At 46.7% G+C, this 10,825-nt stretch overlaps 1 protein-coding gene across 1 annotated transcript; it reads left to right on the forward strand.

Annotated features, from left to right (window-relative positions):
* The first annotated feature begins 1,977 nt into the window (after nucleotides 1-1,977).
* LOC104542899 (probable G-protein coupled receptor 83) lies at nucleotides 1,978-6,751 on the forward strand. The gene is made up of 4 exons (XM_010187362.1): nucleotides 1,978-2,357; nucleotides 3,622-3,747; nucleotides 5,455-5,588; nucleotides 6,101-6,751. Exons 1-4 carry the CDS (start codon nucleotides 1,980-1,982, stop codon nucleotides 6,723-6,725), a joined length of 1,263 nt encoding a protein of 420 aa, XP_010185664.1. The 5' UTR covers nucleotides 1,978-1,979; the 3' UTR covers nucleotides 6,726-6,751.
* Nucleotides 6,752-10,825: the final 4,074 nt, after the last annotated feature.

Genomic DNA, 10,825 nt, shown 5'->3' on the forward strand with positions numbered 1-10,825 from the left:
TGCTTGAATTAGTGGAGACAGCACAAAAGTTAAGTTACGATGCGTGACGAACACTGGATTCTGCTAGAAGCAGCTCAGCATGTTTATAAGTAGGTAACAACTGCAGCAAAACAGCATGTGACTGCTTAAGTGTTTGAACCTTTGACAGAACACATCAGTTCTGCAGAGAATATAGAGGTTGATGGGGCAGTTCACAACTGTTGGGTTTACGTGTGTGAGTCTAAAGGCTCTTGTGCTGAGTTGTCCTTCTAATGCAGAACAGAGAAACAAAAGGGAAACGTGCGTGTGTATATATTTATATATAGATATATACCCAGTGGCATTCACCACCAAGCCATCAGCAGCAACTTCTGGCCGCCCATATTTCCAGAAGATGTGTGCAGGGACACGGTTGCCTTTTCTCCTCTGGCAGCCAGAGCCCTGCTGCTGATCTTACGTGTGCACCTTTACAGCTGCAAGCGATGTATTAGTGATTTATCATCCTCCAAATAAGATCCTGACTTAACTTACACAACAGAAACTGTGAAGAAAAAGCTGAAACCACCGGCTTGCAGGTTTGTGCCTGGATCAGCCCCCGGGCAGGGTGCAAGCATGGGCTGACTGTGGGCCAAGAGGAAAGGGGGTCTGGGAGTGATGAGGAGGGGCAGAGAAGCCTGGTGACATCTCTGAAGACATATGGCAAAAATGTTTACGGCAAAAGACATTCTGTGTTGCCAAATGAGTACTGGGATGCTGAACCTGTCAAAATTGAGAAGTTGACTTTTGTCTCCAGTCCTGTATGCAAACTTGCCTCTGCCTGCTCAGCCCCCTCTGCCTGCCTGAGCCCCCTACCTCAAGGCGCAGGGTCCCACTACGGGAAGGCAGCACAGAGCAGCTTTTCAGCCCCTCGCGGAGGAGTTCCTGATCTTGGAGCCTGACGCTGCTCTGCAAACGGCTGTGCCTGCAAGGGAAGGAGAAGAGAAGAGATTTCCACCTGTGTTGCTGCCGTTTGCTCCTGCACCCTCTGCCAACGTCCAGGGAGACCCCACCACACACCCAGCGGCACCCCAGAACTTCTCATTTCAGGTTGCATTTCACTTTTTACACTGAGCTCTGTGCCATGGAAGAGCAAGCAGGGGACAGTGCAGGCACAAAGCTGGGAGCTCTCTGGAGGCAGAAATCCTCGGATGATTTCTATTAAAACTCCAGAACGGAGAGAAAGAAAGATGCTGCAAATTAGTAAAGATGCTTCACCCCACATAGGTGGGAGGAGGAGGAAAAAGGAGACGGGGATGATCAGGGACATCCACCCTCCCTGTATTTTGCTGCTCTGGTAGATCTGCACATGTCAGACTCTCCCATCGTGGATGTGTGGGGTTGTAGCACACCTCAGGGTAAGCTGTGCAGAGATGCACTATTGGCTACCGCACACGCAGTGTGTCATCGGGCAGGCTGGAAATAGCGCAGGGGGAGCGGGGACCACGCAGCCTGCAAGCAAAGCTGCTTCAGTGTACGGCTCAGAGAGATTTTGAGGATGGAGAGAAAGGGGAAAGGCAGCCCTTGCGTCTTTTGATTCTGACAAGCTCTGGAAACTCTTGGGAAACAGAGACCTGACGGCTGAAGGACTGTGTGGAAAGCAAATAAAGCAGATTTCTGAGGAGAATGCAGAACGGTGCCCTAAAGGAAACATTCACTAGCATTTCTTCCTAGGTGCAGAGACAAAGTGTTTGAGGATCTCTGGTATTTCAGCATCTGAATCAGCCTTCTGTGCATAGGACATATGGAACTGAAAAAGGACAGCAGCTAAAGAGTCAGCACATGCAGCCAGAACAGGAAGACGGACACATTTATCAACTCTCTTATGTAGTTTGCAACTGAAGGGCAGATTTTTAAAATGCAAGCATCTGCCTTCCCTGCTGCAGCTGCTGCCTTTAGCATCTGAGCTGCCAGGAAGGAGGGTGGCGAGGGACAGGGAGCCTGGGGGCTCTGCATCCCGAGCCATGAGCAGGCACGCGTGGTTCCCTCTGCAGTACATCTCCAAGCCCTTCTGGAGAGCAGAGAATCACAACATGACCAACTTCTTCTCTGCGCTGTACGGCTTCCCAAACCAGTCCTTCTTTCACAGCGACTTGGACCTGGAGGACCTGGGTGACTTTGACAGCGGGACCAAGTACGAGGGCGAGTCACAGAGCCGGACGGTGAAGGCGCTGCTGATCATCGCCTACTCCGTGATCATCTGCATCTCGCTCTTCGGCAACATCCTGGTGTGCCACGTGGTGGTCAAGAACAAGAGGATGCACTCTGCCACCAGCCTCTTCATAGTCAACCTGGCCATTGCCGACGTGATGATCACCATCCTCAACACCCCTTTCACACTGGTGAGCCTCCATGGGGTTTTGCTGGTGTCCATGTATTTGTAAGGGCTGTGTACATATAGGGTTTCTCCCCCCCCCTTCTCCTTCTGCCTCCTGGATGAGCTGTGGACATGCTCTGTCTGCACTGGAAACCATTGTAGTCCAGTTAATCAGCCCCTCCTTGTCACAGGTTGCTTCCCCAACTTACCATGGGCTGCACCCCCATGGCATGGGCTGTGCTCCTGCTTGACACGGGATGCTACCCCCTCGGCACAGGCTGCCCCCTGCTCTGGGGGGAAGATGCCGACAGCAGAGGGCCTTGGTTAGTCCAGTTCCCAAATTATCAATTTCAATTTACCTCTTCTTAAATCAATCCTGTTTCTTTGGTGGGGTTTCTCTGTCTTGCTCTGATGGGATTTGCATCCTGTAATCTGCTCAGGGGAAGGATAGCGTCCTCCTGGGTGTTTGCACAGCAAGAGCCACACATTATTAAATAGTAATTAAATAACTGTAATCTCTCCTAGGAATAATTAAATAACTGTAATCTCTCTTAGGAAAGAGCTTTACAACAACTTCAAAGAAATAGCACATTGCTACACAGTCAGTGAAAGTCATCACTATTAGAGCTGTCTCTATAGGGAAATTAATTAGATTAACTGAAAACAGGATTAGCCAGTCTTCACTGATTTTCTGTGTGGACAGCTGTTTTGTAGTAAAAGTGCTTTATTTCATATTAGCTGAATCTGCTTCCGGACTGAGTTATGTTAATTTGGAAGAAATATTGAGCAGTCAGGACTAACAGGGGAGTGAGACAACAGCTGTTATTTGGAATAATCTCCTCTGCAAGAAAGCCACGATAAGCAATACCTCTGGTAAGAAATATCATGCTGCCCTTGCCATGGCAAAATTGGGGAGGCTCTAACCCCCCCTGCCTCCCTCCCTCCCTTCCCAGAGTGGCTGAGTTCGTCCCCAGGCTCCCCTCCCCACAGAAGTCCGATGGATGGGGAAGGTGACCCAGCTTGTGAAGCGTGAGCTGCTTTTCCACCTGCAGGGTAGAATTTTCCCTCTCTGCTTGTGTGACTTAGCTGATACCTCTGACATGGCTGTTGATGTATGCCGCACAGTGTGACACGAGGAGAGTAGCCACTGTTTCCTGAGGTAAACTGAATATAATGCATCCACGAAGCATAAGGAAACAATATTAAAGCAGCTCTTCCTTACCATACTGCCTATTTGCTACTCTTCAGATGACACCCACTGTTTTAACCCAATTTTGTCTGCTCTTCAGGTGCGGTTTGTGAGCAGTACCTGGGTTTTTGGGAAGCTGATGTGTCACATAAGCCGGTTTGTTCAGTACTGCTCCGTTCATGTGTCTGTGCTGACCCTTGCTGCCATTGCTCTGGATCGGCACCAGGTATGTGATACACATCACCCCTATGTCTGCTAGAAATTAAGGTGCTAAATACTAGTGAGGTGCTAGTCCCTGCCCACCACAGCTGCTCGGTGGCAGGGATATATCCCAAAGTTCAGGCACCAGCAAACCCATGCATTATCTCAGCATTTATTTATGAAGAATCTTGAAGTTTTTAGGCTTGTCTCATTATTTTGGGATGCCTAAGACTGGAACTATGTTAGCACATCCAGTTCAAGGTGAGAAATTCTCCTCTCCTCACCCCATCCCAATACGTTTAGGTGAATACCAACCAAGAAAAGCTTACAGGTCAAGCAATGAGTGCCAACCGAAGGGTTTCTTCAAAGTATCATGCAGTTTGTCATTTTTGCTTCAGCTGATGCAGATGCTGTGCACTGGCAGAGCAGGTTCTGCAAGGTGTGCTCTCAGACAGACCAGGTATTTTTCTTGCAGTGCTGGAGTCACAGGAATGGTTGTTACTGAAAAGCAATTTCACACGATAAATGACACGGCCAGATGTTCAAAACATCATTTGGGATGTGCTCCATCTGGTGTCAGAAAATTATAGTGACTGCCAGAGTATAGATCATCCATTTCTGTGTGTTTTTTAACCACAGGAAGTTTGGTGGTCTGCCCATTCTATTTGCAACATTGCAGCTCCTGAAAGCAAAGCATTTTAATAATGATTCATTTTAATCGGTAGATTCTAGGTTGATTGTAAGGCATGGCTAGGTATCAAGAAGTGTTTGTTTAATTAAGGGCAAACACAGTACCTGCCTTAAAATTCAGTGGAGTAGCTTCCTCAGAGCTGGAATTAGTTAGTATGGCCCAAGGAGAGAGAAAAATAGAAGTAAGGAGATGTCACTGAGCAAAGAGAAATCAACACTTGCCTCTAAAATTATTGCTAGTCCTGAGAGGTACCAGAGCCGACAGATGCTCCAGGGGAGCAGTTGGAGCTTGATTAAGAAGACACTTGTAATGAGACTAGAAAAGACATGCATAAAATACCAAAGGCTTCATCAGCCAAAAGATCCTTTGGATGACATGATAGGTTTATTTTTAATTATTGTTTCATTGCCTGATATAATAATCCCTAGTGCACATAGCCCAACAGATATCAAACTGTCACAACTTCTGAAGCCAAGCTCATGGGTGACACCGAGCGTGTTCCTCTGCTCTGGGCATGGGACCAGCAGTAACATTTCATATTGTACAACTCTTTGCATTTTCCAGCCCTTGTACACCCCAAAGTCCTGTAAAATGAGTCTTTCCTTTCTGCATTTTGACACTGGAGGGATGCAGAGCTGCTGCAGCCTTCAAGTTTGTTAGTGCTGTGTTAGCCAATGATTACATTCAGCCATGGTTCTCAAGCATCTTGTTGCTCTGTTTTGCAAGTCCACCAAATGTTGTGAGCACCGTGGCTGCCATCTGTGCTGGAGACATTGTCTGCAGTAATTAGGAGACTTTTGTCCTCCCTACAGCACAAGCCAGGGCAAGCTCTTGGCATTTAACTTGTGCCACACTTATGGTCCATGCTGAGAACTCCCTGCTGCCTTGGAAAGCACACATGCTGTTTGTGTCTTACTCGGTGCTCAGTGTGAAATGCTTCCTCCTGGACAAGGATAAAGCAAAGATTCTTGCCTTTTTTTATTTTCCCTAAATCTTGCAGCTGATTTCTATCAGTTGAAGACGTTGTGAATCTCTCTGCAGGTTATCATGCACCCTCTCAAGCCGCGCATGTCCATGGTGAAAGGAGGGATTTGCATCGTTATCATCTGGGTTATGGCCAGCTGCTTCTCACTGCCTCATGCCATTTATCAGACTTTGACAAGATTTTATATTGGGTAAGGCACAGTCCTTTTTATATTTGACATATGCAGCTTAAAGTGCCATAGATTTGATGGCACAGGTCTCTCTGTCTGTTATTAAAAAAGAAAGTATGGTGAACCAGAGAAGCCCTGCTTCTCTTTGACTAAGTGCTGGGTTTCTCACAAAGGGACAATGAAAATCAGTGGAATTGCTCTCGGTCTTGTCAGTTGATTTTGGCTCAGAGATTCAGCCCTGAAAACTGAGGCAGACACAGAAGAAAGCAGCTCTTCATCATTAGAGGGCACAGACATCAATATGAGTTGTTTTTCTGTTTTCCTGGGGATGTGTTTAAAACATCTCCACTGGGACCAAAAGTCAAACTTAAAGCAAATTTTTCCATGGAAAGTGGTACTTGTCCGTGTTACTGAATCACTTCTGCTACCTGTGCCTTTACTGAAACTTGTGAGAACATCTGAGGTGCTTGTCCTCCACGCGTTTTGTGCATGGGGCAGTGGAACTGACAGTTCTTTCCCTCTCTGATCTCCAGGAACAGAACAATACGGATGGTCTGCCTCCCCAGCTTCCCTCCTCCTGCCGACCTTTTCTGGAAGTATTTGGACTTGACCACTTTTGTTCTCTTGTATGTTCTGCCTTTGCTTGTGATCTCCATCACCTATACCATGGTGGCCAAGAAGCTCTGGCTGAGAAACGCCATCGGGGACCTCACCATGGAGCAATACTATGCCCACCAACGGAAGAAAAAGATGACGCTGAAGATGCTGATGGTGGTGGTGATCGTGTTTGCAGTATGCTGGTTCCCTCTGAACTGCTATGTGGTGTTGATCTCCTGCCGGGCCATCCACAGCAGCAACGCTCTGTACTTTGTTTTTCACTGGTTTGCCATGAGCAGCACTTGCTACAACCCCTTCATTTACTGTTGGCTGAATGAGAACTTCAGATCCGAGCTGAAGTCCTTGCTCTGTGTGTGTCGGCAGCGGAGCGCGGCCCAGAGCCACGCTCTGCAGTCCATCTCCCCGCCTTTCAGGCACGCCTGGGTGGAGAACTGCCGTTATAAAAGAGGCAGCACCTGTCAGAAGGTGAGGGCATCGTCCCAGAGGAACTCTGCAAAGGCGGACATATCTGGTGTCCAGCCAATTGTGGCAGAAAGCTAAACCCTTCATCTGATGGCTAGACAGCAATGTGTCGCAATTGCAGAATCAAGGGATAAACTGAGCTGGAAAGGACTGCTGGAGACTATCGCATCCAACCTTCCACCCACTTCATCGTCTGATTGAGTTGTTTGGGACCTTGACCAGTCAGGTTTTCAAAAATCTCTGGGAAGCCCACACATGGGCTCCAGAATGAGGGGTGTCGAGTGAATTTTCTTGCAACGGTTTGCAAAAATTAAGAGAATTCTTTAACAGCGCACAAAATCTTTCATAGCCTCGGCAAATAAGGGAACCTCCACTGATTATACACATGTCAACTGATGCACGCTGTTTTAAAGCAGACATCTGCTTGTGTATATAGAAACGCTGTATTGATTCCTTCTTTTTATTTCTATGTAGTTTGTTCAAGATAACATTTATAGCCATTCTCATATCTATACCCAGCACTTCTCAGCCGCAGCTCTGCCCATCTGCCACTCTGCACCCCAGGAGTGCTCCTCACAGCCCCGTGGTCAGCCGTGCCTGCTGGCAGAGAGGAAATGTCTCAAAAATCACAGCGGGAACACAACTTAGAAGCAGGACAGCAAAAACTCACTCCATTTTTGCAGGTGTTCTTCTTTCAGAGGCTTGCTTTGTTTGGTAAGGGTTACTGGTAGTCACCTTAAAACACTGCTTCTCCTGCAATCTGTGGTCAAGATGGAAATTATGCAATTGAGCTTAATCTCAAGCATGAGCTAGTGGAGGAACCAACCCTTTCTTAAAACATATACAACCTGTCATTTTGCTAAAGACTGAACTAAAGCCCACCACCAGCCACCAATAAATAGATACGGTTCCAGAGGAATTTTTCATTATTGCACTTTCTACTGTTTCTTTTTTGATGTATCTCTATTATCTACATAGGAGGTCAAACTGGAAATCAAATGGTGACAGGCAAAAACATTTTATGCAGCTTGTACCAGTGGAGACACCAGTTTGTCTCCGCTGGTATAGCATGACAGTCATACCCACTGGTCCCAGCAAGTGAAGCTGGTTGATGTCTGGGCAGGTCCCCAGGCTGGAAGACAACTTCCCATCGGATGCACTTGGAGGAGGCCTCAGGGACTGATGGACTTCAGAGACCCACCTCCCTCCCTGACCTTCCAAATCACATTGGCAGGCCAGGGCTGGGAACTGGGCTGTGACCAGTTTCTCCAGCACTAGGAGTGCAGGCGAGCAAACAGGGGTATTGCTCCCTGTGAGAGGGAAGGTGGACAGCAGATGCACCCAAGGGCTGCAAGATCACACAAATACGGCTTTTTACCTATTCTGTGAAAAAATTCACAGTTAAGAACAAAAGAAGTACTCAGAGGTGATAAAGTCTGAATTGCCTCTCTGGGATGTATATGAGGAGACAAGACGGGTGCTGCATTGTGTTAGGAACAGATCTGTAGTTTCTAAAACCAAAAGGCAGGAGACATGAAAAGTTGGCCTTAGATGAAAGAGTTTGTTTGTAAACCTTTGCACTCTCTCCTGCTCAGTAAAACTGAACACCTGACAATGTGCCACAGCAACTGCTTCAACACACCATCACTGCATCCCGGCTGCTCTTGGTGGTGACGAGCATTTTTGGCAGCATTTATCCCTCGTGGAGCAGCAGCTCTTGTAGCGCAACACGACAGCCGAGACTCCTGAGTGCGCGGTGCCGGGGTGGCCAGTGTGGGCGGCTGTGGCTCTGATGGGTCATGGTGGGAGCCAGCCCAGCATTTTGAAGCTGGGTTGGGATCAGCAGTGAGGGTATAAAGTGGGAACATGTGGCCAGCTTCAAACTAAGGGCTGTGAAAATTCACCAAAGTTGCATTTTTCTCTTCCTTGGACAGAATAACCCGTTTCCTTATCTATGTCCATTCAGTGCTGGCTCAGCCTTCGTGATTGCAAAGGATTTAGCTTTGAAAGACAATGAAAGGAAAATGAGTTTCATCTTTCCTATGCAAAATAATACTAATTACACTGCTACGGCTTGGCATTTCCACTGAAGACTGGCAGTTTACTTCAGTTGCAAGTCTGAGTGAAAGACTATTTCAATTTGGAAACCAAGATGCTTTGACAGGTGCAAAAATACTGATGTGTGACCAGAGAATGTATTTGCATCCGAAAAAGAAACTGTGAAGCTGAGGCAAGAGAAGTGTGACACAAATCTTACTTCTTCCTAAGATAATTGTGGGAAGGGACGAAAACAGAAGCACCCCAGACAAGGGGCAGAGCCTCACATGGTGTGAGATTCTGCAAAACACGCTGACTATTCCACTGCTGGCACTTCCAGTAAATGCTCCCTTCCTACAGACGGTGCTGGCTCGTCCCTACCGCACGTCTGCAGGAATTACTCTGCAGAAAGATGTGCTTAGGGAAGAAAACTCAGTTAGAAAAATCTCTTCAGAGGACAAGCGCCCGAGACTTGGGTGTCTTCTCTGATTCACCTACAAGAAATGTGCTTAACAGACTTTCTCCTGTGGGCTTTGTCATGTTTATTTTATATACGCTAATAAAGAAGCATAAGTGGAGATGTGAAAGGAGCTGGCACAGCGGAGGCAGGCAGCTGAGTCTCTCATTTTATGTTACAAGTAAATAACAGTGTAAACTTGATATTACTACTACATTGGGTTTTTTACTCTCTGGAAGACTTGGAATTCACACTGCTGCGAATGGCATTTTCATACTGTAACTGTCTGGAGGGTTTCTGTAAACAAGATGTGTCTCATTTAAAAAAAAACAAACAACAAACAACAAACAAACCAACCATGAACCCAAATACAACATTGTTAAGGTGAGTAATTTAAAGAAACATCTTCTCATTCAAATGTTCTTCTTTTTTTCATTGGAGAAACTCAGTGAAATTAAGTAATGCAGGTTGCATGTATATCCCAACGCGCTCCTAGAGAACTGCTAAGAACTCATCACTTGGGAACAAATGAAACAGAGTTTGTTCTTGTTACTCATCTTTTTAGCAGGACAAAAAGCCAGGCCTGGCTTCCTTCAGCCTTTGTGTGGAGGGATGTCCAGTGCGCACCAAGGCCAAATCCCAGCCTGGAGGCAGCCTTGAGGCAGCCTTAAGGCAGCTAAAATTTGGATTTGTCTGCTGGGGCCAGCGTTCATTTCCTGGCTGCATATCCCATGCCGATCCCTGCACAGGCAGTGCTTTCCTTGGTAAGAATCTGCAGTCTGGCAATGTTGAGCAATCTTAAAAAAAATGTTATTTTCTTGAGGTGACTGTCTAAAGCTTATGGTTTTGTAAAAGTCTGGCAAACTTTGCCATCATTATATGCAACTGCCTTCATTATATGCAACCTTCTGCTGGATGCTCTTGCTTGAACATGAACTCTTAACATTTCTGTATGGTTGTAATACAACAAGATTCACCAATGTTATTTGAGGGCTGATAACAGCCAAATAAAATACCTGGTTTAGGGCCCTCTCTCTTCTGTGGGTTTTGCATAACTTTTAAGTTTTGAAAGGGAGATATTACCACTTGTAAGAGGATTAACAAGAAAGCACAGACTGCTGCTCCTGACAGTCTTGAAACCATGACCAAAACTTATGTCTGCACGTGTTTTGACATCTTTCAGCATGAAAAGTCCTTTGTAAAAGCAGAGTGATGATTACCCAGATGAGGAGTCAGTTGTGGACGGGTGGCTCTGTAAATGCCATTGCATTCCCATGCAATTCATTGGAGATCTGTGCAGGAAATTGTTGGTCTCGGTAGAAATTTTCCTCTCCTGGATGCCCCAGTCCAGACAGGAGCCTGCACCGCTGTGTCTGCCACACCTCTGCCAATGGTTTTTTCACTATTTTTTTGGAACTGGTTCAAGAAGTCATATTTGTCTGGGAGGAACAGCTCGGTTACAACATGTGCAATGTGATCATGCAAGACCCTTTAGTGTTCAAAGTGTTAAATGAGAGTGGCCGGAGCACTGGCCCCAGTGCCCTGCACTGGGCAGAGAATGAGGAAAGCAGCATCAAACTGGGCTTGGGCTGAGCTGGGGCAGCCGGGAAAGCATCAAATGAATTTGATTTATGCTGAAATTAGCGGCTGCCATCCCTGGGCACTGACTTGTGTGCCTGGGTGG

The sequence above is a fragment of the Mesitornis unicolor genome, unplaced genomic scaffold, assembly GCF_000695765.1.
Source record: "Mesitornis unicolor isolate BGI_N332 unplaced genomic scaffold, ASM69576v1 scaffold16816, whole genome shotgun sequence".
Classification (NCBI taxonomy): Eukaryota; Metazoa; Chordata; class Aves; order Mesitornithiformes; family Mesitornithidae; genus Mesitornis; species Mesitornis unicolor.